Source organism: Leucopleurus acutus (assembly GCF_964270905.1).
Source record: "Leucopleurus acutus genome assembly, chromosome: 7".
Lineage (NCBI taxonomy): Eukaryota > Metazoa > Chordata > Mammalia > Artiodactyla > Delphinidae > Leucopleurus > Leucopleurus acutus.
The window spans coordinates 353,033-380,698 of record NC_139150.1 but is presented as its reverse complement, the minus strand read 5'-3'; the positions used below and the strand labels follow the sequence as shown (position 1 = coordinate 380,698).

The window sequence follows — 27,666 nt, the reverse complement described above, 5'->3', positions numbered from 1 at the left end:
TATTGATATTTGTTACATCAGTTGATTGTCAGATGTTAAACCAACCTTGCATTCTTGGGATGAATCCTACTTGGTCATGGATGTGTGATTCCTTTTACATGTAGCTGGATTCATTTGCTAATATTCAGTTAATGATCTTTGAGTCTGTGTCTATGAGAGGACTGAGCTGTAGTTTTCGTACAGTGTCTTTGACTCACTTTGTCTTCTGTGTAAGACTCTTCTTCTGGAACAAGTTCTCACTGATCCGTGGTTACTAAGGGGCTGAACGTCTCCTGTATGTCTGTTGGCCATTTAGGCATGCCTGTTTAATTCTTCTGCCCATTTTCTCGGTGGTTGTCTTTTCTAAAAATTTAGTTTGTAGTTATTATTTATTTCTTCCTTCTAGAGTTAAGAATAATATCAAGGGTGTTATACTTAGCCACATACATTGCATATAATTTTTCTGTTTTTTTTTTAAGGAATATTTATTTATTTACTTATTTATTGGCTGCGTTGGGTCTTCGTTGCTGCACGTGGGCTTTCTCTAATTGTGAGTGGGGGCTACTCTTCGTTGCGGTGTGCGGGCTTCTCATTGCGGTGGCTTCTCTTGTTGCAGAGCACGGGCTCTAGGCACGTGGGCTCAGTAGTTGTGGCTTGTGGGCTCTAGAGCACAGGCTCAGTAGTTGTGGCACACAGGCTTTGTTGCCCTGTGGCATGTGGGATCTTCCTGGACCAGGGTTTGAACCTGTGTCCCCTGCATTGGCAGGCGGATTCTTAACCATTGTGCCACCAGGGAAGTCCCAGTTTTTCTGTCTTTTAAAGTTTATTTATTTAGCCACATAAATGTTTAAAATATTTTGGTAGTTAACTCTGTAGTTTTTATTTTTTGACTGCTGGTCTTAGTGTTATGTTTAGAATCAGGAGTTCCTCATTTCAGGGGTATCAGGTATTTTCTCCTAGTGCTTTTATGGTTTTATTAATTTATATTTGTTTCATTCATTGATTTATATTTATGATAACCTTTCACCCATGGTTAGCCGTTGTCTCAGTGACCATTTTATTAATTATTTTCTTTCTACTGATTTGAAATGGCTCTTCGTTATGTACTATATTCTTATTTTTACATGTCTTTTTCTAGTCTCTCTTAAATGTTCTTAATGAAAAATATAAGAGTTTTTCATAGGCAATAGTAGGTTTTCTTTCACAGAATCATGTCATGACTGATCAATGTAATTATCATGTATCCTCCTGGATGTTTAATGGTCTAACTTGTGGGGTTTTGTTGCTTAGACTATTAAAAACATCAGGCTGATCACCAGTGGCACAAGTGGACGGACTGAAGGAGGAGGCCATTGGGTGGGAAAGGTAGAGATTGCGTTGTTCCTCTTCTCCATGAGGCACCGGTGTTCGTAACTAGGAGTTTTGCCATCGTGAGATTATCCTTCACAGGTTTCTGAGCAGCCGAGGCAGGTGGTGGGAGGCAGGTGCTGCCAGTGTGAGGGACACGTGAAACCATGTCTTTTCAGTCAGAAACATGCCATGTTTTTGTTGTTTTTGCTGCATATGTATAATCAGCACCTCATTGTGCAGGAATCAGATTAGAATCCTGAGAACTGTATTCAGCCTGAAGCTGCAGGATTTTGCTAAAATTTTGTAGTATCTGCATTGCACGTCCTGCAAATTCTTTTGTCCTACAAATCAATTGGTCTTCCTGAGGAACTGTAATTTGATTTAATGTATTATGGATATAAAATCGGTACAGAATTGCTCCTACTTAAATTCCTTCGTTATCTGTGGTAGTAGGAAAGGTCAGCTTTCTCTCCAGAAACTCAGGACCAGCCTCTACCCTGTCGTTTCCTCACTTCCCTCCTCTTCCAGCTGTTGGTTTGTTCCAGTCCTTTCTTGGCCCTCATTCCCTGGAGCCTCAGTGCCCACCGTGCCCCTCCTGTCCTCAGTCTCAGCCTCAGGGCGAGGGTGACCTCCATGTGGGGGGCCCTCACCCTGCTCTTCCCTATGCGGTTTTGACCGACCGTGTCTGACCTTGGCACCTCCCTGTGCCCCCAGGGGGAGTGGATAGGGACGCGCAATGCCATTCAGCCCCCCGGAAAGTTCACATTCCACGTCTGGGACTGAAGAATGACCCCAGGGTTGAGTTGACATTAGTTTCTATGCTGTAGAAAGCTGTCGAGATGTAAAAGCCTTTTTTCTTTAAAAGAGTCACGGGTTTGGGATTTATTAAATATATAATAATAAAAATTTTAAACAGTTAAAAATTGCAAGTGAACTTTTTTTCCTTAATATTAACCTTTTTGTGTTTTGTGAGGAAATAATGGTTTATTATTGTTTTTGGTAGAAAGTTTAGGATGTCCTAGCCGTCATGGTATTGTTCTCTGTTGAGTAGCCTACTTTGAGTATTCTTGCGTCTGTGCAGTTCCATCTGGTGGCCACGGTCCCCATCGCTGCTTCCACTGTGTCCTGGGCCCGGCCGCTGCTTGCCAGGAGCTTAGGGGTTAGGACCTCCCCTGGCCTGGCCTCCTCCCTCAGCCTGGAGCCACCCTGGGGGAATGCCTGGAGGCCGAGGCACCCATGCAGACCCTCAGGCCCCTGGGCTCAAGAGAGGGGTGGTTTCTGGGCAGCTCAGGGCAGCGGGGCCCCGGAGCATGGGGGCCCCCACGCTGCACGTGCCCCTGCCTCACGACTGCGTGCATTCTTGGTGCTTCTCAGGCCGTTTATGTTCACATTCCAGTTCTGCATAGAAACTCCACACAGCTACATGAATAAGCATACAAGCCCAAATCATGTTTATGTCACATAGGTTTACTTTTTGTGGATTAGGGAGCTTGTCGTTTGGCAGGCTTCTCGTTGAGTAGACTTTATTTTTTATTTTTAATTAATTAACTAATTTTATTTTTGGCTGCGCTGGGTCTTCGTTGCTGCGTGTGGACTTTCTCTAGTTGGGGCGAGTGGGGGCTACTCTTCCTTGTGGTGCGTGGGCTTCTCATTGTGGTGGCTTCTCTTGTTGCCAGGCAGGGCTCTAGGCACGCAGGCTTCAGTAGTTGTAGCACATGGGCTCAGTAGTTGCGGCTCACGGGCTCAGTAGTTGTGGCACATGGGCTTAGTTGCCCCATGGCATGTGGGATCTTCCCAGACCAGGGATCGAACCCGTGTCCCCTGCATTAGCAGGCAGATTCTTAACCACTGGACCACCAGGGAAGCCTGAGTAGACTTTATTAAAATCAGAGCAGTCAAGCTGTTACTGTGGGTTACAAGCTGGGATACGGACCCTGTTCCACCAGTTTGAATGGGGTGTTTCTAGATGAGGGGCCATCTCTGTAGAAAGAACTGCTGTCCGTGTTCTTTGCAGCCCCTCCGAGGAGCTCCAGGACTCCGGTTGTAGCAGGTGCTGCTGTCCTCAGGAGGAGGAGCGATGCTGTGGCTAATGGTGTGTCACATGGATGTCTTTTTGGTAATGTGACCTCCTTGGCCGGAGTTCTGACTTCAGAAATCAGATGTTGTCTGTATGGAGGAGAGTTGTGTTGTGCTGGCGCCATCACCTCGAGCAACAGTGAAGGTTCATGTGCTTTCATGTTTTGTTTTGTTTTTTTTTAATCATTTACCTTGCGATAGTAAGAATCAACTCAGTAGTAGCTATTTAATTATTTAGTCTAAGGACTGGTAACATGCAGTGACTGTGTGAAGTTAGTTGTGCGTCAGCTCCTAGGTGTGTGGCCTCAGTCTGTGGGCCTGTTCCCCGGTGTGTAGGACACATGGTCCCCAAAGGCTGTTGAGCGTTGCAGCTTGGCCTCCCGAGCTTGCTTATCCTGGGGGTCCTGCCCCAGGTAACGGGGGCCTGGGTCAGGGAGAGCTTCCTTTCTCTTACACAGATTAAAATGAAAAGGACCTGGGGTTATTCTTCAAAAATCTTTTTAAAGCATTTCAGTCTTAGAAGGAGAAAACCTGTCTGTTTAGGACCCTTGCTGAGCCACAGGGCACGTCATTTGTGTAAGGAAATGAAGACCTTTAATCTCCAGCTCTGTCCTTTATCTTTTTTTTTAATATAAATTTATTTATTTTGGGGTTGCGTTCGGTTTTCGTTGCTGGGCACGGGTTGCAGTGAGTGGGGGCTACTCTTCGTTGCGGAACACGGGCTCTAGGCACATGGGCTTTGGTAGTTGTGGCACGTGGGCTCAGTAGTTGTGGCTCGCGGGCTCTAGATCGCAAGGTCAGTAGTTGTGACGCACAGGCTTAGTTGCTGCGTGGCATGTGGGATCTTCCCGGACCAGGGCTCAAACCTGTGTTCCCTGCGTTGGCAGGCAGATTCTCAAGCACTGCGCCACCAGGGAAGTCCCTCTGTCCTTTATCTTTATGGCTCTTTCTTAGAGGAGTTTACAAAAAGCTACATACAGAGGAGTGTATTACGTGGAGATGGTGCTATTGCAAATCCCCTGCGAGTCCCTCAGTGGGTCCTACGTGGGTGGGCTCTCACCAACCCTGTGCGTCCCCCCAGTGACAATGCGGTAGATTCTCTCTTTTTTTTTTTTTTTTTGCGGTACGCGGGCCTCTCACTGCTGCGGCCTCTCCCGCCGCAGAGTACAGGCTCCAGATGCGCAGGCCCAGCGGCCATGGCCCATGGGTCCAGCCGCTCCCGGCACGTGGAATCCTCCCGGACCGGGGCACGAACCCGCGTTCCCTGCATTGGCAGGCGGACCCCCAACCACTGCACCACCAGGGAAGCCCCGGTAGATCCTTTTGTTCACATTGGTTAAGGGAGAAGTGGTTCCCTGACAGTATTTGTAGAATCCCATTTATATAATCTGTGTCAGTTACAGCTTTATGAGCATATTTGCACAGAAAAATGTTTGGGAGGTTATAAACCAGTGTTAAAGTTGTTGGCTTATGGGTAGTTTTCACTGTTTAATTTTTGCCAATTAATTTCCTTTACTTAAAGAATAAAATTATACAATGATATATGAATTTTTCTTTTGAAAGTCAAATCCTGTTCAGGCAGGATCTCCCCTGTTTGCCCCTCACACTCCAGCCCACATCTTCTGTCATGATGAGTTAGATGTGGGTCCTTCCAGATCTTTCCCTGTGTTTTACAGAGAGGTGTTTGAACCCACCCACAATACAGTATTGTTCTGTATGTTTCCTTTTTTTTTGGACTATAAAGCTGTTTTTCTTTTTCTTGTAAAATACTTTCACACGTAGTAGAAAAGCTGCAAGTATAATACAAGAGATTTTTTTCATGAGCCTTTTGAGATCAACTTGCTTCGTAGATGCCCCATGGTTCCTAGATGTGGTGGCGTATGTTTCCTACAGATATTCCTCTACCATCAACATCAGGAAGGTAATAATATATGTCTCAACATATATTTGTATGATGGTATGCATTTAGCACTATTAGGCTACATCCTATTTTTTCTTTTTTTACTACACAAAGTAGTATTTTCTGATTTTTGTTCTTGTAAATACATTACATCTCTCCTTTAAAGGGGTCTTTTCTAGTAATTGGATTGGTTTTTTTTAAAGAAGTTCATGATTGCATCTATAAGGGTAGGTTTGCACACCTCACTCTTTATTTCTCTCTTTTTTAATGGTAAAATATACTTAAACATAAATTTTAACCATTTTAAGTGTGCTTTTTGTTGCCATTAAGTACATTCACAATGTTGTGCAACCGTCATCACTGTTTCTAAAATATTTTCATCACCCCAAGAAGAAACTGTACCCATTAAGCAAAAATTTCCCTTTTTCCTTTTCTATCTTTATGAATTTACCTAAACTAGATGTTCCGTATCAGTAGAACTATATAATATTTGTCATTCTGTGTCTGGCTTACTTCACTTAGCACCATGTTTTCAAGGTTCACCCATGTTGTAGCATTTGTCAGAACTTCATTCCCTTTTCTGGCTGAATGATATTTTGTGTTCATCTGTTGATGCACACCTTGGTTTTCTCCAGCTTTTGACCATTTTGAATAGCGCCGCTGAGCATATTTGGACAGGAGTCTCAGGCATTCCTTGGGTGTGTACCAGGAGTGGAATTGTCAGGCCATCTGGGAATTCTGTGTTTAGAGTTTGGGGGTGGCACCAACTCTTTTCCACAATAGCTGCATCATTTTGCATCCGGCCAGCCGTGTTTCAGTTTCTCCACGTGCTCACCAACATGTGTTCTGGCCCCTCTTCTTCATGAAAGCCCCCAGGCGGGTGCCCATGGCTCCCGTCGTGGGAATAGCGGTTGTGGGACCACCAGCCGCCCTGCCCTCTCCAGTTAGGACCATGTCCCTCTGCCTCCCGGACTCCAGGTGTTTGTGCCCTGACTTCTTCAATGTGGGAGCTCTTAAAATTGTTTCTTTCCCTGAAATATAAATGAAGCACAGTTTACTAAAATTTCACAGGAAATTGGTGATTCTGTTGAAGTGCAAAATAGGCAGAACTAATGAGAAGCTTGACTGGCTGGACTCTGGGAGAATTTGGAAATGACATGAAATGAGAACTGTAAAAAACACCAGGCCGATCTTGCTCAAGGTGCCAAAATATTGTCAGGGGAGGGCCCTCTATTGGCATTTATGAAGTGTACTTATCCTGTGTTACCTTTGGATATTTCTAATAGCCTTTCATCACTATATATTTTTTTCTAATCAACTTAAAAATGTTTTTACTTTAGAAAGGTGTTCTTACAACAATAAAAAATGAGAAAACATTCTTTTAGATGTGTCTGTTGCGTCTAGGAAAGAATTAGATGACCTTGTACATTCACCTGGACTGTACCCACTCCGTGTGTGTTAGAAACAGCTAGTGGACTTCCCTGGTGGCGCAGTGGTTAAGAATCCGCCTGCCAATGCAGGGGACACGGGTTCGAGGCCTGGTCCAGGAAGATCCCACATGCCGCGGAGCAACTCAGCCCACGAGCCACAACTACTGAGCCCATGTGCCACAATTACTGAAGCCCGTGTGCCTAGAGCCCATGGTCTGCAACAAGAGAAGCCATTGCAATGAGAAGCCATTGCAATGAGAAGCCGCCGAAGATTAGCCCCCACTCGCCACAACTAGAGAAGCCCGCACGCAGCAGTGAAGACCCAATGCAGCCATAAGTAAATAAATACATTTATTAAAAAAAAAAAAGAGAGAAAGAAATAGAAACAGCTAGTGATGCTCTCAGGCCCCATACGTGAGGCTGTGGGCACTTGGGGAGGAGCTGGCCTCAGAGGGAACAGATGTGTGTGGACAGGGCCAGGGTGGCTTTCAAAAGGGGTCGTGGGATGTGTAGACTCCAGAACAGTCTCAAGTTTGAGAGTTGGGTGGGCTTGGCGGGGTGGAGTAGGGCCAGGCTGCGGCTCTGCCCTCCTTCAGCCTGTCCGTGCCTTTGGGAATGGGGCCAGCAGAGGTTGAAGGGAGGTTGGAGGAAGAGGTCAGTGGCAGAGGTCTGGTGGTGGCTGTTCATGTGGGGAGACGGTGTGCGTGGGCTGGCTGCGGCTCGGGCCAGGCTCCAGGCTGGACTTGCCTTTGGACGTTTGGATTTGGGGGTGACTGTCAAGAAGGAGTTCGGCATGTGGCAGACGGTACAGATGTCTTTGTGATACACTTACTACGTGTACTGAACAGTAAGGCTAGCTGGTGTCTGTTGGGCACTGATGTGTCACCAGTGGCTTCAGGCGTTCTGCACTGTTCTCAGGTGGGAAAGCAGCGAGGCAGCGCAGGTTTATGTGACCTGACCCCACGGGTGGAGGAAGGGGGGGCTGGGACGGGGCCACGCGATGACGTGGCAGGCGGCAGGGCTCAGGCTCGCTGGTGCCTGGCGCTGGCACCGCGAAGGGGTGGGGCGCGCACTGCTCTCTTTCGATACAGGTATCTTCTGTATCTTAGATCTAGTTTTCCACTGGAATTTTCTGAAGAATTTGTTTCCATCACATACAAAAGTAGACAGCTTGGGCCTGTGCGCCGACTGGTCTCTCAAAGCGCATCATACGTGTCATGAAATTTCCACCTCTACACTCTGTGTATTGTTTTTTTAAATATAGACATTTTTGACATAACTACATATCATTTTGATTTCTAACAAAATCCACAGTCATTCAGTATCATCCAGCCTTTTTTTTTTTTTTTTTTTTTTTGCGGTGCGCGGGCCTCTCACTGTTGTGGCCTCTCCCGTTGCGGACCACAGGCTCCGGACGCGCAGGCTCAGCGGCCATGGCTCACGGGCCCAGCTGCTCCGCGGCATGTGGGATCCTCCCGGACCAGGGCACGAACCCGTGTCCCCTGCATTAGCAGGAGGACTCTCAGCCACTGCGCCACCGGGGAGGCCCCATCCAGCCATTTTAAGATTTCCCTCCAGTTATGTCAGAATGTCACTTTACAGTTGATTAGTTCAAATCAGGGCCCAGCATAGCCTGCACTTTGCATGGTTGTTCTGTTTAAGTTCCTCGGCTGTAGCTTTCTACCATCGGCTTGGTGAGGAAACTATGTCAGTGGTCTTGCAGAATGTCCCGCTTTCTGGAATTCTGTTAATGATTTTTTTAGGGCCAGTGTATTGATGAGCCATGCTGCCCACTTTGCTTTTTATATTGATAACCTAAGTGTGATAGATGACGTGATACTGAGTGATTTCCCCTGTGATAGTTTTATGTTGCCGAAACTTTGGTTGAAACTGAGTCAGTAAGAACCTGGAGTTTGGAGTGGACTGACTGACCCTGGTTTTTAGGGTGGCGCTCAGTGTGCTGAGTCCTTGTGGTGCAAGTGGGGCCTGAGTGAGGCACGCAGCTGACTGTGCCCTCTGCCAGCCAGGCGTTCTGACTTCTCACGGCATCCAGGGTTTTCACCTTGATGTAGCCCAGGCTCCGTGGAGTACAGGAGCTGGGAGTTGCCCAGCCTTAAGCCCTGGGGGAGGGTCCTGAATCTCCACCGCATCCTGTTGGGTTGTGTGCCTGTGGGCACCCATGCCCGCCACCTGGCCACGTGGCCCTGGGGCAATGTCATGTACAGTGGGAGCGGCAGTGTGGTGCTCCCCGTGGAAGGGTCCAAAAACCTGATTTTGTCAGCAAACCACATTGTGGCAACGGGACTATCCAGATTCATTAGAGACAGACGTGTGAACTAGGACGTCAGCGTGTTTGTGGTGTGACTGTCTGCTGCGAGGGAAGTGATACTGAGGGTGAGTGCTGTGTACCCCACTCCCTGGTTTGTGCCTTTGGGACAGATGCCTGCTCCAGCCCAGTGCTTGCCGGCCACCTCGGGAGCTTGTGGCTCGTTCTCATTTTCCTCCACAGTCAGGTCCAGTTAGCGGGGTTCAGTCCGTAGAAGCTTGGGGCGTGGGGTGCTGAGTGGCGAGGCCCGTGCTCTCTGGGGGGCGGGGGGGCTTCCACAGCACCTGGCGCATCTCTTGGTTTGCCAAGTCTTCCCCATGGATCGGGGTCCTGTGGGGAGACCTCGGCTCTTGGGCCCAGGCTGGGCTTGCCCTGACCCCGGTGGGGGGCCTCCCGGTGGCTGGGAGAGCGGAAGGAGGAGCGCGCCACCTGAGTTGCCTGCTGCCGCCGGACACAGTGCCCCGGAACTCAGTGCCCAAGACAGCAGCGATCCTTGTCCCTCTCGGGGGCCAGCGGTTCCGGTGGAGCTTAGAGGATGGCTCTTTTCTGGCCCAGGAGTCTGGGGTCTCAGCTGGAAGACTCAGCACTGGGAGTGGGTGCATCTGAAGGCTCTTCACTCACACGCATATTGGCACTCAGCTTCTCCTGTGGTCCGGGCTCCTGCGTGACCTGACTTTAGATATCAGGGGGGAAATCACTTCAGCTGCATCTCAGGGTCCAGGCCCAGTGAGTGGCCAGGGCATGCAGAGCCCACCTTTTGGGGGGAAGTGTGAGCACCATCCAGTAGCAGGGCGTGGAGGATGGGAGACATGTTGGTCTGGCCATCTTTGGAAAAATATAGTAGCTGAGAGAGTTCTAGGTCAAGGGAACAGCGAGGAGGTAGCGCCTTTGGTTTTCTTCTTTGCAGAGAGGCCAGTTAATGGTTAAGTAACAGATGGAAAGGGAGTCTGTTCTGATATTTCAAAATCCCTTAGACGTAATGTATGGGGCCACTTTGGAATTAATTGTGTTTTCCAAATTTAGGAACTAACTCTCCTTTTTCTGCCAAGGGGAAAAACAAAAAGACAAAAGAGGGACAAGGAAATCCGTGAGACATTGAAAGGATTCATTCTTTTTCTCCCCACCCCTTTTGGTAATTAGCTAGTGAAATTGGTATGTGGAAAATAGTTTAAAATTAGGGGGTGGGCGGGTAGCGCTCTACATCTCAGAAGTTTCTTGGACTGCAGATGCGTCCCATCTTTGAGAACCTGTTTGTTGCTTACAGCCCGGCGTTGGCATCCCTGTGGTTCTCAGGGAGGGGATGCCACCGCTGGTCCAGGCCTTGGGCAGAGAGGGGCAGATGGCAGGTCGGGTTTGGCATCTCCTGTTATGGCTAGAACCAAAACCTCCCTCCTCATGGGAGAGAAGGTCCCTTTTGTGTGCCCCGTGCTGGGTGCTGTGCAGTGGTCTCCAGGGCGCAGGCCGAGGCAAGCCTGGTGGCCAGTGTGGAGAAGGGGCTTTCCTTTCAGTAGTCATCGGGTGAGCTGAGTGAGCCACGCCTGCCACGAAGATGATTGTCGAGAGGGTTTCTCTTCCTTTCTCTTAATATCGTACTGTTGTTGGGTCTCTATAGCTCAGGTAGATAAGCCCTGAAAGCTGACATCCCCTCTCCCAATCCAGCACACGTGCCGCACAGCCCTCTGGAGCCAGGATAGAAATGCTGGTGGCCAGTTGGGAGGGCAGCAGTTCCCTGGGGGCACTGACTGCATCCTTTCCCGCCTCCCCAGCACATGGAGCTGTTTTACATGGTTCTAGTCGAGTTCATCTCAAATTCTTTCCGAAATGGCTTTTGCTGCTTTTAAACTTAAAATGTGCGTGTAGCACTTAAAGATGAACCTTCTCAACCTTTGTGTTTGAGACAGGAGTTCTGTGCAAATGCAGGAGTGATGTGACATGCGTGGATGCCAAGTGGCCTGGGCCTGCGGAGGCCGAGGAAACAGTCAGCTCTGGCTGGAGGCGGGGGCTCCAGTCCTGCAGCTTTCAGGCCTGAGGCCCGGCCGCAGAGCTGGCCCCACAGCGAGTGCAAGGTCTGCGAGCCGCTGTGTCAGCTTTTGTGTTTTTCTGGAGCTGGCTCTCCTGCCCCATCCTCGGGGTTGGCCTGGCCCTGGGGGTGGTCCAGGGTCCCCAGCACACCATTTTGAAGATGAAGTATTTAGAGGCAGTTTTAACTTTCTGGTACTTTTGTGACTATAATCTTATTGTTGAGGTTAGCACTTCTGTGCAGGGAGAGTGTGTGGGAAGGTGCTCACTTCTAAGGTAGCTCGTGGTTGGGTCTTCGAGCGGTCCCGCTGTGGGAGCCTGGAGAGGTCAGGACCCTGTGCTCCCTCCCCTCAGAGGCCTTACCCCTCCCCGCTGAGCGGGTGGGGGTCTTACTCTCAGCTCCCGGGCAGGGCAGCAGGCACAAAGGGAGGTAGAAACCGAGCTCCCTGGTGATGGTCGTTGTCGTGGTTGTTGTTACTGGTTTGTGGACGTGACCACATCGTCTTTTTCTTTCTTTCTTTTTTTTTTTATATATATATTTATTTATTTGGCTGCGCCGGGTCTAGTTGCGGCACAGGGGATCTTCGTTGCGGCATGCAGGATCTAGTTCCCTGACCAGGGATTGAACCTGGGCCCCCTGCACTGGGAGCATGGAGTCGTAACCACTGGACCACTAGGGAAGTCCCTGTCTTCAACATGCAAATTGAGAAAGTTATTGAAATCTATAATTTGTCTATAGGCTTGTCCTTTTAATACACATTATCCAAAATATATCTAGCCCTTACTTACCTTTGAATTTTAGGAATCTTCTAAGGGGTAATGTCAGAATTTCTATGATCATTCTCCCACCATCCGTTGTTTATTTAACAACAACAAAAAAGTCAGCAGTGTGGTAGAAATTGATGGGTGGGCACCTGGGAGGCAGAGCGGTGGGACCCTCTTGCGCAGGGAGTGAGAGTCTGGGTCTGCCCAAGGCTGTCACCTGGGTGGGAAGGCCCCTCGCCTCTCAGGTGAGCAGGTGCAGGTGCCAATGAGGAGGCTCACGGGTCTGACAGTTAAGTACAAAGGATTCCTTGTAATTTTCCTGGAGAGTTCGTGGAGATTCCTCATAGAATCCTAACCTTAATGATCTGTGCTGTACCGTTGTCCATTGGTATCTGTCCGTTGTCCCTTGGTATCTGTCGGGGAATGTTTCCAGGACCCCCTGCAGATACCAGAATCGTGGATGCTCAAGTCTCTTATGTGAAATAACAGTGCTATTGTTTGCATGTAATCTAAGCACATCTTCTGTATCCTTTAAATCACCTTCTGATTATTACTTGTAATACCGGATACAGTGTAAATGCTGTGTAAACAGTTCTGAGTACGATGTAAATGTTGTGTAAACAACTGCCGGGCGCCTCGCAAACTGGCAAATTCAAGTTTTGTTCTTTCGCACTTTCTGGAGTTTTTTTCCGAATATACTTGATCTGCAATTGGTTGAGTCTGCGGGGGTGGAACCCTCGACACAGGGGGCCAACTGTGTGTGTAACAAAAACTGTCTTTTTAAAAAGCATGTAGAAGCAAATGTTGTAAACTGAGGCTAACTGCATCATGACAGATTGCACTTGGTGCTCATTCTTCTCATGTCCAGTGATGTCCAGTGGGGGCGGATGGAGGCCCTGGGCCTTGAGGAGGGAACGCAGGCTACCTTGACGTCACCTACAGATAGCGCTGTTGGAGCGGCAGGTGGTTCTTACGTGCTTGTTCTGTGTCTACACTTAGCGGGAGGGACACCAAATAAGTGGTGCTGCTGTGAGAACTGGTACAAGATATTTGTTTTACTCACTAAGAAAATCTGAGTGAGACTTAGTAGATGGGAGTCTTCGTCCTCGTGATAGAAACGCGGTCGCTATCTCCTGTCCTGTGACATCACTACAATGAACACAGCCACCCGCCAGTGTCACCTAAAGATGACTTTAGAATATGACTTCTCTGGTCTTTGCATCTGGGTATTTCCCCCCTCCCCCACTTTTTTGTTAAAAACAAACGACTGTACACTTTTTCTTGGGAGATACTCTTTGTAATATCATGCAGCCAGAATTGGTTGCCTGAGTGTACTTCAGCTGCTTCTCATCTTCCATGGAGTTGGGGGGTCTTTGCTGCACAGATGTGCTGTGTGGGATCTGAAACCGGTCTGTGTCGCTGGCACAGGTCCTGGCCGCTGCCCTGTGTGGAAGGGTGCCCTGTTGTCCCGCGCGTGGGGAGCAGGCAGGGTCCAGAGCAAGGCGAGGCAGGGTGGGTTCTTGGCGGGGCAGCTGCGGGGTGGCGGGACTCTGGTGTCTGAGCGGCCACAACCATACTGAGGGCTGTGTGATTGGAAGTTAACTTGAGGAGCGTTGACTGAAACAGGAAAAATACGCAATGTAGGAGCCGTGAGCTGAGTTTTCTTCCGGATCTTACCGAGGACTGTAGCCTGGGAGACAGCTTCTCAGTAGCTCTGAGGGGCTGCTCTGAAGAGGTGGGGGAGCGGCCAGGATCTGTGTGGTCTGGGCCAGGGTGTGTGTGCAGCCAAGCACACATCTCGGTAGAAGGTAACTGCTAGTCACGGGGAAGGGGTATTTCCATTAATGATTTTAGCCCTTTTTTTCTGTGTACGGAAAGAGGCAGGAATTTGGGTTCATTAAAATTCTTCTGAGATATCTACTCTCTAAGGGGCCTATTTTTCCAAAGCACAGAGAGCCTCTCAGGGTGCGCTCTCTGTCAGCACTGCAGTGGCTCAGACTTAACCCTTGTAGAACGGGTGGTGGGTGTGTTCTTTCCTTTTTTTTTTTTTTTTTTTTTTTTTTTGCTGTACACAGGCCTCTCACTGTTGTGGCCTCTTCCGTCGTGGAGCACAGGCTCTGGACGCGCAGGCCCAGTGGCCATGGCTCATGGGCCCAGCTGCTCCGCAGCACGTGGGATCCTCCCGGACCGGGGCACGAACACGTGTCCCCTGCATCAGCAGGCGGACTCCCAGCCACTGCGCCACCAGGGAAGCCCGCGTTCTTTCTTTTACATAAGGATACCTGAAGACCCTAGCAAGACTTTTTTTTTTTTTCCACCACCTTGAGATGTTTTTATTGAAATGCATATGGTATGGGTAACAAGCGACCTCCCTGTGGTCCAGGTGGGACCTCTTCCCCCAGAGATGGGTCAGGCCAAACACCCCAGTGGGGCAGACAGTCTCCCAAGTGGTAAAAGGGAGCCAAGTTAGGGAAGGCCTCCCATGCCAAGGCATAAGAGATGGTGTGAGAGCAGGACTTCATGATTCCTTTGGTTTTTTTCCTCTGCATTTTATTTTCTTCTGTGTTCTGTTCTCTTATGAAGAAATTGTTTGATTAATAATTCTTTTTCTTTTTAGGTGTATGATTTCACAGGGCAGAGAATATTGCCTTTTGAAATGTAAGCATTGCCATTTCAGAATTACAGAAACCTAGGGTCCTTCTGTCCTTTGCTGATCCTCACAGACTCAGTGTAGGGCTGCCAAGTTCAGCAAGTAAGAATACCAGATGCGGGACTTCCCTGGTGGCTCAGTGGTTAAGAATCCGCCTTCCAATGCAGGAGACACGGGTTCGATCCCTGGTTGGGGAACTAAGATCCTACATGCCGTGGGGCGGCTAAGTCCGCTGCTCCAGAGCCCATGCGCTGCAGCTAAGATCCGATGCAGCCAAATAAATAAATAAATATTTTTTTAAAAAAGAAAAGAAAACCAGAGCCTGATGCATATTAAAGTGGTGAAGAAAATTAAAAAAAAAAAGAATACAGGATGCCCAGTTACATTTAAAGTTCAGATAAACATGCTAAAACACGGCTTGTCATTTATCTGAACTTAAGATGTCACTGGACATCCATGTCTTGGGCAGCTTGTTGCACCCACTGCCCTGTGTTGGCCTTACACATCCAGCACGGGGTCAGATTCTACCTCACCTCTTGGGATGTGTTTTTTCCCTTAGGGTTTGTGTATATCGAAATCTGCCAATTTGCATTTAAGGAAAAAACTTCACAAACTGGAAAGTTTTCTTTCTTTTTTCTCCAGCCACATCAGCTCTTTAGGATGTGAAAACTGATGCTCCAAAGGGTAGAGTTTGTTCTTCTGGGAGGGGCGGTCAGACCCAGCTCGCAGTGAGCATGTGGCTGTCGCACTCCCCAAAGGGCGTGCTGCCGCTGCCGCTCACTGGCCATTCTGGCCACCTCCTGGGCAGACTTTGTACCCCCGCCCCGGTGCCTTTCAGCTGGATCTAACTGGGATTTTAATCAGAGGCGGTGAAGAAGTCGAATGAGGGTCTGGATAGGCTGGTGGAGGGACTCTTACTGTGAGCAGTTCTGGCATCGTGGGGTCCCAGCTCCAGTTTTACTGTCAAAAACGGCAGGTCACCGAATGTGAGGATGCGAGGAGGGTTAGGACCAGCTGGCAGGGCTGAATGGAGGACAAGGCTGGAGGGGGACCGGCCTATTCTCCAGTGGACAGATGGACCTTAGCCACATGGTGCAGAGTCTGAGGGTTTTCTTCTGGTTTCTCTTCTGTTTAAGGAATGTGGACACTCGAGGCAGGAGCGCTTTGTTTTTGCATATTTAAGAAGAGTTGAGTCTGACTTCCTTGGCAGTCCAGTGGTTAAGAGTCCTTGGTTCTACTGCAGGGGGCTTGGGTTAGCTCTCTGGTCCGGGAACTAAAACCCACATGCAATGTTGAGTTTAGGACTGTAAAGATTCCTGATTCTGTGAAGAGAGGGGTGTCCTTGGGTATAGCCCCACCCCTCAGGACCCCGCACCTCCCTTCAGTCTTTCCTCACTGCTTTCACCCTGTAAATGTCTTTTTATTTAGAAGTGTGTATGCAAAGGGCTCTTTGACTGAAAGAAGCCCCAGAATCTCTGCAAATCCCAGGCTCTGAGAGGATTCCCTTTTTCAGTCTGGGTTTGGGAGTGTGATATGAAGTCTGCTCCTGAAATGTTCTGGAGTTCGGGCAGATGTGCTGAGGATAAAGAGGACAAAAAGCCCTGGAAGGAGCTGTTTTTCTAGAATTGTCGTGTCTCGGTGGTGCAGTGGACGAGAGTTGTACGGCGTGTGTGCCTTGTGTACACCTGGTGAGCACACATGGTCCCCGCTGGTTCCCACTGCAAACTGTGGATTCTTAGTCATGCCCAAGTTTGTGGCATCTGAAAAACGGAAGGCCTGATGCTTACGGATGAGGTTGCCGGTCCGGATTCCCGGCGCTTTTGCGGGTGGGGTCTGACTCTGGGGTTGTCTGTCTTCCAAGGAGGAGGTAAAGGAGGTGCAGGTCCTTCCTTATTGGGACACATGGGTCTTGGGGTGGAGATGGGGCCCAGCCTTGCGGTTGAAGCCCTCGTGATTTAGGCGGTGGCCGTGGTACTTGAGCAGGGTGAGCAGGTTCGGCCCATACTGAAGGAGGGATGGAAAGTGGGGCAGGTCGTCTGGGGGGGGGGGGGCCCATTCCTTCACCTCCTGGCTTCCTGAGGGTGGGGTGTTGGGGTCTCAGGCCACGGGGGCCATGGATCTCTGGGCTATGGGCAGGGCCGCCAGGGTGAGCTGCCAGCACTGGGTCAGGGGCTGTGCCTTTAGAGAAGCCAGGTTGGGGAGGCCTCCGCCCTGACCAGTGACCTTGATCAGTGATGTGGCCTGGGGGAGAGTTTAGATGATTTTATTGGAAGTTCTTCCAGGAAAGAGACCAGGCTTTTGGGAAACGAGTTAGCCACTGGTGGACCTTCACCAGTGTTGATTCTGTTGTCTGTGTATGAGTGAGAGACTGGCCTTTGGGTTCTGTGCCTCTGCGGCCATGTTGACTTAATTAAGAACTTGAATTGCTGGCTGGTTGTTCATGCACATTAATGTGTTTCACTCCCATACAACTAGGTAGATGGTTGTAAATGGAAAGGTCTTGATTTGAAGTCGAATAATTACCTCAAAACTTCGTTTTAACCCATTGTTTTGTTTTGCTTCGATCAGGGAGAAAGAATAACCTGCTAGGCTAGACAGGGTTGAGGTAAGCAGTAACATTTCTTTATTGTGAGCTTTACGAATATGTGCTGCTCTTCCTTTTTTTTTTTTTTTTTTTTTGTGCTATGCGGGCCTCTCACTGTTGTGGCCTCTCCCATTGAGGAGCACAGGCTCCGGATGCGCAGGCTCAGTGGCCATGGCTCACGGGCCTAGCCGCTGCACGGCATGTGGGATCCTCCCGGACCGGGGCACGAACCCGTGTCCCCTGTATCGGCAGGCGGACTCTCAACCACTGCGCCACCAGGGGAGCCCTATTTTTCTTTTTTTTTCTCTTCCTTTTTATGCAAGAGAAATTGGCCACTGGCGGGGCCTGTGTCTTAAATAAGGCACAGCAAATGTTAGAGCAGAGCCCTAGGGCAGGTTTTGTCAGGTAGAGGCTTGTACAGAAGTTTCAGACCGAGAGAGTATTCCTTTTCTTTGATATTTGTTTTTCATATTCATCTGATAAGCTAATGTGTCCTTCGTTTGGAGACTTCATAGCATCCCAGACTCCAGCACACTGTCCCTTGGCCTACAGGTGTCAGCCGCTTGGGTGTGCCCCTCCTTGCCCACCGCTGCCTGTCCTCTGCCCTCCCTCCTTCCCCATGCCAGCCCCTCCCCCTGGTCCTCTTCCACCCTGTGCCACCAGCAACAGTCACTCAGAGAAACGAGCGAGGAGGTGCTTGGGTTTTAAGTAGGAGACAGAAGTGAGGCAGAGATGGCGGTGCTGTTTCCAGGTCTCATGCTCACCCAGGGCCTGGTGTGTTGTGAGCACGTCAGCGGGTTCCTGAATGCACTCGGGTAGACACAGAGCAAAATAGCGGCCCAGTCTGGCATTATTTGAGTGTGTTACATAATATTCTTTTTTTTTTTTTTTTTTTTTGCGGTACGCGGGCGTGTCACTGCTGCGGCCCCTCCCGCCGTGGAGCACAGGCTCCGGACGCGCAGGCCCAGCGACCATGGCTCATGGGCCCAGCCGCTCCGCGGCACGCGGGATCCCCCCAGACCGGGGCACGAACCCGCGTCCCCTGCATCGGCAGGTGGACCCTCAACCACTGTGCCACCAGGGAAACCCCATAATATTCTTAAAACAGACTTTTTTGGGGGAAAGGTCATGAACCATAATTTTGTGGGTGAACGTGTGGCTGGCTGGTGCTGTGACAGGAGGCAGCTGGTTTGCCACTGTGTTCATAGGGTCCTGGGGGCTGTGCCCACCCCGGCTTGTCTCCAGACACCTGCTGTGTTCATGGGGTCCTGGGGGCTGTGCCCGCCCAGCTTGTTTCCAGACACCCGTTGTCACCAGTCAGGGCCCGGGGCCCAGAGGTGTTGTTGGCGGGCCCGGTGTCCTTGCTGTGGGGCAGTGGCCCCAGAGTGAGGATGAATTCAGTCACTAAGCGTGTCGTTTGGTGCCACCCTCTTGATTCCTGCTAAGGTGCCGACAGCATGGCCCTTGCACCATCTGTGCAGATGTCAGTACTGCGAAACGGGTGAGTGGGATCCTGCTGGTGTTATGAAAACAGTTTTGATCTCTGGAAGGGTCTTGGGGACCCCAGAGAACTCCTGTTTGAGGGGGTTGAAGGGTGTAGGCGGTTGGCAGTTGGGATGCAGCTGTGATGGGCTGGGAGAGACAGTGAGGCCCGGCCACGTGGGGCTGAGGGTAAAGATGAGGTACAGCCTTGCCTGGCCCTGGATGGACAGTGGGAAATCAGGGGCCTGGGATCAGACATCCTGGCCCCACGGCCCAACCCGGTGGGGACAGGTCATGGCATCATTACTGAGATGTGGCCAGGACAGGTCCTGGGAGGTGACGCCTCAAGTCAGGTGCTGCCAGTGAGGTCAGGGGGCAGGCGGATGAGTTAAGATGCGTGAAGCAGGCCTGGGCAGGAGGGCATTTTCTCCGGTCTAGACCCTGAGGGTCAGTACCTACATGCAGGAGTAAGTGGAATCTGACTTGGTGCTGGTCCCGGGTGTCAAGAGGCCAACTCTGTGGGGAACCCCCCAGGAGCCTGTCCAGGCACCCCGCCAGGGTCGCCACAGCTCTTCACTGTTTCAGAGTCTGGAAACCCAGATTTCTTGTAAACTCTCCTACTTTTTAAATGTTGATAGTTCATTGAAGGTGGAAACAGCTGTGCCGTCTGGCTCCTGAGCCTGCTACTCCTTTGGGGGTTTCCCCCACCCCGCCACTAGTTGTCTTTATGTCTCTGTTCTCCTGCTCTCTCCGGACCTGAGTCCCACAGCCAGTGCTGGAACCCTTGCGTTTGCCCGTGGTCCTGGGCCCCCGGTGACACGGGGTGCAGGCGCAGCAGTTTGTGGAGCCCCCAGTGCACGCGTGTTCTGTGTCCTCACGCATCCTGGGCTGCGGGTCTGCTGGCTCCGCGTCAGGCACCAGGTCTGTCATCCTCACAGCAGCTCCTGGAACAAGCGGTCCCTGCCTTGCAGCTGCAGAAGCCAGGTGACCTCGGCAAAGTGCAGGGGGACAGAGGAGCCGGATAGGGCCTGGGTCCTCAGGTCCCAAGCCTGTGCTTCTGCGCCTCTGCCGTGGACCAGTTCCCCTCTGGGAAGTCCTTGCTGCTGCCTCTCTGTTCCCTGCAAGACGCGCTGTCGTCATTTCAGTTCTACCCTGTCTGCCCTGTGGCCACACAGCGTGCTTCCAGTCTGAAGACTTTCCTAACTTTTCCTTTTTAAAACACTTTAATTTGAAATAATTTCAAACATACAGAAAAGTTGCAAGATTAGTACAGTGGCTCCCATCTACCCTTCACCCAGACTCCACTTGTTATGTCCTTCACACGTGCACATGTGTGCACACACACCACACACATGCATCTTGTCTCCTCTGTCCCGCACAAAGGTAAGTCCAGGCTCTTATTTACTACAAACAAGGACATTTCTCTGAATAACCATCAAGATACCCGATGTTGACACAACCGTCTGGTCTGCAGTGCATACAGGTGTCACGGTAATCACACGTGAACACGGTGCCCGGTCGCTGTGCATGCAGTCGTCACAGTAGTCCCTTCACAGCGCTTTCCCGCTCTGGACGGGAAGTTGAGGGGACTCCAGCTCCTCGGTCTTCCTTTTCCAAGGGCACATCACGTTGCTTTCTGGAAACCCTGGTGGCAGGAAGGGTTAGGGTTAGGGTGCATCCCATCAGGAGACCTGCCGCTTTGTCCGTGACCGTCCCATGGGTGAGGCTACAGGTTTCTCCACGGAAGGTCACTGCTCTTCCCTTTACTTGAGGGAATTCCCTCTTACTTGAGGACAATGTTGCGGCGAGATACTTTGAGATTCTGTAAGATCTCGTTTCTCACAAAACTTCCTCCACGAGTTGTAATGGTGGCTTCAGCTCCCAGCCCTCTCTCTGCCTTCAGTTGTTGGCATCTAGGATAAGCAGCTTTCCCTGTTGGATTTGTTTGTTATCCATTCATTTATTTAATGCTGGTATTTATTCACTGGTTTACAATTCCTGTTCCTGTCATTATTCATTTTGATGCTCCAAGTGTCGTAAACTCCGGAGTGGGCATCCCTTGGGTCTGTCCTGGTTCTTGGACGCCCCCTGCCATTTTGAGTGCTTCGTTTTCAGGCACAACACGAGGTTCTAAGCTCCTCTTGTGCCCCCGCCTTGCCTGGAGTTGGTCCTCTCTGCCAGGAGTCTCAGTCTCTCCGTGGCGGTGGCACGTGGGAGTCGAGATTCTGTGCTGCTGCTGCCCAGGGGCCCTCGCACTGCTCAGAGCTTCTGCTGTGCGCACTGCCATTGGCTCGCGTCTTCTCTGGAGAGTTTTCCTCCTCCTGTTGTGTCCCCGTATCCCAAGCTCACTCTGGGGTTAGTTGAGGCTCTTCTTGCAAAGCAGAGACTGAGGTCACCCATCCACCTTTTCCTGTCGGGATTGTCACAGCCCCTGCCTGTGGGAGAGCTGGCAGGGGTTTCAAGTGTCTGCCAGCAGTTCTGTTTGGTTCTGGTTTTGTTAGTGGTTTGGGCTACGTGTTCCACCTGTAATCCTTTCCTGGTTGATGTCGATTTTGTAGGTTGCTGGCCCTTTGGAAAAGGCAACGAAAACCATGTTCCCTCTATTTTTTTTTTTTTTTTTTTTTGCGGTACGTGGGCCTCTCACTGCTGTGGCCTCTCCCGTTGCGGAGCACAGGCTCCGGACACACAGGCTCAGCGTCCATGGCTCATGGGCCCAGCTGCTCCGCGGCATGTGGGATCTTCCCGGACCGGGGCACGAACCCGTGTCCCCTGCATCGGCAGGCGGACTCTCAACCACTGCGCCACCAGGGAAGCCTCCATGTTCCCTCTTGCTAGGTACATATAGGTTCAACTCACAGAGCATCTGGGTTCAGGAGATTTCTGTCTTTCTTGCCCTGGTCGTGGGCCGAGCTCACCCGCAGCCTCAGTCTCTGGGCCTTTGGGCTTCCAGATGTGGCACTGGCAGTGCCCACAAGGAGCAGGGTGGCCGCAACACGTGTGGACTGTGCGTCTGGGCTGTCCCAGAGCGCCCCTCAGGCTTGCGCCACACCCAGTCCCCTAGGAAGACCCTGTTTTTCTCTGCCACATGCTTTCGCAGCTTCTTCCTCCCGCCCGGCACTGCCGACAGGTTGGGGACAGGACAGGTTCCCCCCTTTGGACCCTGAGTGCTCATGCTGGCAGGGCAGACAGGCTGGTGGTGTGCCTGGTGATGGTGGGACCAGCAGGGCCACAAGGCGAGGTCCAGGTGAGGCTGTCTGAGAAGGTGGAGCTTGGCCTGCTGAGGGGTGGCGGGGTCCAAGGGCCAGAGGCTGGCATCAGGGTGTGGGAGGGGGTGCCGAGGGGAGCAGAGGCTGGGCTTTGCCATCCACGATGAAGGCTTGTTTCTCCTTGACGAGGAGGGATGTGTCAGGTCTGACTCCGTAAGAAAGTACTCCCCTTCTTCTGGGAGGAAGGCTGTGAGGCCTCAAGAGTTTCCCTTAGTGCCTGGCACCAAATTCCAGCTTCCTAACTGCAGAAGGGGCAGCAGGGAGTTGGCCAGTGCCAACAGACCAGGACTGTTTAATCCAGGCCTGTAGATGGTATGAGCACAAGGCCACTGGGAGGGGCTGGAGAAGAGCCCCCAGCTGGCTACCCCTCACCGCTGCAGCCTTGCAACCCCTGTTTTATAACGTCACAGCACCCCACACTCTAGGTGAAGTTAATGTGTTTGTTTCTTATCCCCCGACTGGAACAGGGCTCTGAGGACTTTTCTGAAAAGGACCACACATGGCTTTGACCACAGAGGTTTCTGTCACATCTTGTCGTTATTGTTCATAGGTCTCTGGTGATGTAAAAACCACTGTCAGCTGGCCCTGCGGCCTGGACCCTGCTGTCCACTGAGGCCTCCCCTTGGGCTGGCAGGTGCCTGGCACACAACAGATGCTCAGGAACGGTGGCTGGCCTTCATCCATGTGGCCACGTACACGACTGAGCTCCTCAGCTCCTAGAACAAGGGACCCTGTGTGACCAGCTAGGAGTGGATGTCCACCCAGGCGCCATTGGCTGTGGTCTGGTGGCCAGGACTGGGTAGTGCCAGTGAGACCCTACCCCTGTGTGTGTGTGCATGCACACATGCCTCAAAAAACAAGTCCTCTTAGGTCCCCTGAGGAGTTCTCAGGGGCCCCAGGGATCCTCAGCTTACACTTTGAAAACCACTGGGTTTCAAACCACTGGTCAGGCCAGACGTGGAGCCCTGGAAAGGTAGGAGAGTGGAGCCTGGAAGTGGCCGGAGGGAGCTTGCCGTGCTTGTGCCCCTTCTTGGCCCGCAGGCCTGGGGTGGTGGAGTCAGCGGGTGGGGACTTCTGGAGGTGCCAAGGAAGGAGGGTGCCGTGGGGGTGGGGGTCCGGGTGGGGGTGGGCACTGCTCCAGGGAGCCGCCTGACCCCAGTGAAATTAGCAGTGGGAGCCAGGCTCAGGAGGAGTGTTCCGAGCATATGTTGTGGTGTCTCTTGAAGAAAACATTCCAGAACGTTACGCAAGCGTTATGGGAGCTATTCCCCTAGACTCTGGATGTCGCTAAGAGAGATGCCTAGAGGGTCTGCGTCAGCTGCTCCCCCTGTGGACCGGACACCTGCAGAGACCCCGCTTAAGGGTGTGTTGTGTGTTTCTGTTCGTTCTCTAACCAGACTCTCACATTCCTGAAGGCAAGAAGTTTGTCTTAAAACCATTGCAAGAGGCATCGTGTAATTCACGTCTCTGTATGGTAGACTCAAATATTTAGTGATTCAGGTTTTCATTGAATTTTCTTGATTTATCCATTTCTCTAATTTTCTGTAGGTTGTTGGACATTTGAAATACTTAGATGAATTGTTGTCAGCAGCAGAATGCACTTTGAAATAAATTGTAGCATTCCTATGATAGAGAAAACATTTGCAATTTTAGTTACGTAAGCCATGCATTCTTTTTATTAAAAGACTGTCCCCCCAATACAGTTGAAGTAGAGGTTTCCCGGGGCTGTGGTTGACTGCTGGTCCTCCTCCCGAAGAGATGGTGTCAAGAGCATTTTCCACTGGCTCGAGGTTCCCTGTCCGTCCTGTCCTTGGTGGTTTAGTTTTGGTTTGGATGCGATGCCCATGGACAGGAGTCCTGCTGGCGGAGCCCGGCTGACATTTATTTCTCTTTAGCAGGCGGTTCCAGCGAAGGGGGAGACCAAGCAGGACTGCAGCCTGGGAGCCGAGCTGCCGAGTGAAGGTAAGGGCGCCCGGGGCCCCTTGCCTGGCCACCCCTCCTCAGCCAGGCCTGCCGTACGGCCTCCTCCTGTGGGGTCCCGGGGCTCATGGTCCTCTAGGAGGGTGGAGGCCCTGTGCGTCCTGGTCCTCAGGGCGCCGTGAGGCCAGCAGGGGGGCGGCCGCACCAGGTCTTGGGGCATGGAAGCTGCTGCGGAGGTGCCAGGAGGTAGAGGGAGGCTGGCGAGGGGCTGGTACATAGGGGAGCTTTTGGAGGGACAGGCCCGGAGTCAGGCTGGGAGGTGCTGGCTCTGGGACAGACGGTGACAGGTAAACCCCACTGTCCCACCCAAGCTGCCTGGGGGTGCCAGCCAGACCCCTTTGGAGAGCAGCGTCCTGGATGGATACCATGAGGCCGGCGCCTGGGAGCCTCAGATGCTGGTGTCCGCCTGGCCATGTCGGCACAGGCCCTCCTGTGCGAACAGCAGGGCCATGCGGACGAGAAGCGTGTCTCAGTGTCGTCCTGCTGGCTGGTGGTGTGGCGCTGTCCCCACTGACGTGGGAGGAAACGCGCCCGCACCGCGCTCCTGTCCCTTGTGACAGAGATTGCCGCCTGGTCCCGGCTGCACACCCGCGCCACCGCCCCAGCCTGGTCCCTGGACGATGTCTACCCGCCTCTCAGCTGGGTGGGGAAGAGGCTGGCTCGGGGCCAAGGTCAGGCGAGCTTACCCGGGCTGTCAGACGCCCATCCGGCCCTGCATCCTCTGAAGACACACAGACAGTGGCCCGTGGGTGGCAGAGGCCAGTCTGGAGAGGTTGCCGTGTGTGCAGCAGTGGGAGGCGAGGGCCCTGCCTTTCCAGGCACTGCAGGGAGACGGAGGCCTGTTTCCCAGTGTTCCGTGTAGACCTGTGAGCTCGGTGCGGGCGGCCCTGAGCCTCCCAAGACGAGGCCTCGAGTGGCCTGGTGGCAGGGACCACCTTGTGCCCTAGGCCGGCAGCCGCTTTTTGTCTTCCCCGAGCTGTGGTGCGGCCCCCACGATGGGAACTGCTGCGGGCCTGCCCCTCCCTGGTGGGCCCACATGCTGCTCTGACACCTTTTCACATCCACGGGGTCCTCTGCTTTTGTGACCACCCCGTGCACACCCGAGGGTGACAGTGGGTGAAGGCAGAGTATGGGCCCCCAGCTTGGGGCTGATGGCAGGGCAGCCTTGCTTGAGAGAAGGGACCCAGCAGCCCAGGCCACAGGGCAGGACTGTCTTACCTGTGAGTGTGTCGCTTAGCATGTGACCAAAATGCTTCAGGTTCTAGTAGAGCTGTTGGGACTCAGGGAGCTGAGTGGGGTGGGGGTTGGGCAACTGCCTGCCTGGCTTCCCAGGGCTGTTTCCAGCCTCACCCCCTCTCTCCCTGGGGCATCTTCTCCAGACAGCCCAGCTTGGACGGAAGGCCATGGCCCTTCCCTGCTTTCTGCCCTCGCCCTGCACCTCAGGGTGCCTCATCCGGCCCACCGGCCCCTCTCTGCTGCACCCCGGCTGGCCCTGGGGCGCTTCCCTCCCGGAGCTGCCCTGCACACTGTTCTGCCTGTCCCTTTGCTCACAGTGGTGGGACCTCTGAAGACCTGCCTCAGCGTTTTCCTTCTGGCGCTGTCTTCCTCCCTGTTCCTTGAAATGTTCTCTTCCTTGGGCTCCCACTCTGTCTGCCCTCCTGGGCCCTTTTCTAAAAGAAGTTGTGGATGAGTGATGCCAGGTGCCAGTCTCCTCTGCACACGGCCCCTGCGCCCAGGCCTGGGCCCTCCTTTCGAGGAACCTCCAGACTGATTCCTGCAGCAGCTGCACCACGTCCATGCCCCCCAGCAGCGAGGGCGGCTCCCGACAACACTCGTCGGCACCTTCTTTTTGGTTCCATCTGTCCTAGTGGGTGCAAAGTGGTATCTCGTCGTGGTTTTGATGTGTATTTCCTTGCTGGCTGGCGATGCTGAGCATTTTTTTCATGTGCTTATTAGCCATTTGTGTATCTTCTTTGGAGAAATGTCATTTCAGATCCTTTGCCCGTTTTTAAAATTGGTTATTGATTTTTATTAATGCATTGTCAGAGGTTTTTAAAAATATATTTTAGGTACAAGTTCCTTATCAGATGTGTGATTTGCAAATACTCTTTTCCAATCTATGGGTTGTCTTTTCACCTTCTTGATGGTATCCTTTGAAGCACAAAATAAAGTCCAACTTACCTGTTTTTCTTTGGTTGCTTGTGGTTTTGTTATAGCATCTAAGAAACCATTGCTTCATAGAAGATCATAAAGATTTATGCCTGTGTTTTCTTCTTATAGTTACAGATCTTGGAAACGTTTTCAGTTAATTTTTGTATATGGTGTGAGGTAAGGGTCCAACTTTATTCTTTTGCAAGTTGAGATGCATTTGTCCTAGGAGCTTGCCTTTCTGAGCACCTGTCAGCGTCTGGCCCCTGGGTGGCTGTGCTCGACGCCCCGTGACTGTCCGCATCCCCGTCCTCCTTTGTGTTGGGAGAGGCCCATTTCCCCTTCCTTTGCTGTGCTTTTCCACGATTTACTTTGCTGTTTGTGAAAATTTGTTTTCCCTGCACATTTCAGAATAAGGTTATGGAGTTCCTCAATACACTGATTGGAATTTTGATTAGGGTATCATTGAACTTAGAGAGTCAGTTTGAGGCGACATGCATCTTTGTATTTTTGCCGTCACGTTCAAGGTCGTGAGATACTTCCATTAAAATTTTTTTTCTCTGCAGAGACTTTGCATGATCTTGGTTAAAGTTTTATATCCTTTATAGTTTTTCCTGCTTTTTTGTGAATACTGTCTTTTTTTTCCCTTATGTTTTCTCTGAAGTTAAGGCCAGCGTAGAAAAATGCCTTTGGTTTTTGTACTTGATTTCAGATTTGGCAGCCTTGCTGCACTAGTGTTTGACTTGCTGACGGACCAGGTGTGCAGGAGAGCCCAACCCTTGTCGCCAGGCCTTGCTCCTCGTTTCTCTCTCCCGTGGGGTCATCTGGGACCCCACTCTTGTGTGAACCTTTGTGGTGTTAATGGATGTCCTGATGTTTCTGATCCTACATGGAATTCATGCAACATTTCTGAATAAGTGTATCTTTGCTGTAGGTTGGCATGCGGCCTTCTCCAAGTTGAGTAGGTTTTCACCTATTCAGTTTTGCCAAGGGTTTTAAAAAAAATTAATAGCTGTTTATTCATTCAGACAGTACTTACTGCACTCGTGTTTCTGTGCTCAGGGTACAGTAGTGAACGTGGACCTCTCCTTGCAGGGGCCAGTACAGTCGTGATGGAGTCATGGCAGGTGATGTGCTGTAAACAGGGGTACAGGGGTGATGGGTGGTGGGGTCTTGGACGTGACCACAGCCCCTCTGCACCCAGCGCTGTAACTGTGAGCTTTCTGCTGGGGTCTGTAGTGAGGCTCCGCGTGTGGCGATCTGCTGGTGGGAAGTGTGTTTCTTGTTTATCAAGTTGAGGAGACGCGCTTCAGAGACCAGGGGTTTGTAACGAGGCTTCTGGCTGACAGACTGAAAACTCACCCTGTTTTCTTTAGGTCTGTTTTTGGGAAGCTGCTCCCGAGGCCTTGTTTCCTGTCTCTGAATCCTACCCAGTTTTGTTTTCCAGTGGTGAATTTGTTCCTGGAGGATATGTAAATCCTGCATAATGTGTTGGAAGTCTTTTAAGAATTCACTGGAGGAGTGGGGTGTTTGTTTCAAGGACCACACCCCACCCACACCTCGCTAGGGGCGGGGCGCAGACCGCCCTTCTGGGGATGGGGTCATTCCCCCCTTAACTGACTCACTGTCGAGACAGTGTCTGTGACATACTTTATATTTAATCCGTCTGAACTCAAATGTTTGTCTATGAAATAAAGTGGTTTTTCTTCAG

At 51.4% G+C, this 27,666-nt stretch overlaps 1 protein-coding gene across 5 annotated transcripts in view; it reads left to right on the top strand.

Annotated features, from left to right (window-relative positions):
• EHMT1 (euchromatic histone lysine methyltransferase 1) overlaps positions 1-27,666 on the top strand; it is a gene marked incomplete at its 5' end in the record, with an annotated part of 146,601 nt that overhangs the window by 46,864 nt on the left and 72,071 nt on the right. For 4 of the 5 annotated variants that reach the window (XM_082842891.1, XM_082842889.1, XM_082842892.1 and 1 more), the window contains one exon: positions 23,723-23,789. In XM_082842891.1, the coding sequence (XP_082699017.1) occupies positions 23,723-23,789 (67 nt within the window). The remainder of the gene's footprint in view (positions 1-23,722; positions 23,790-27,666) is intronic. The other variant, XM_082842890.1, reaches the window with a different exon arrangement.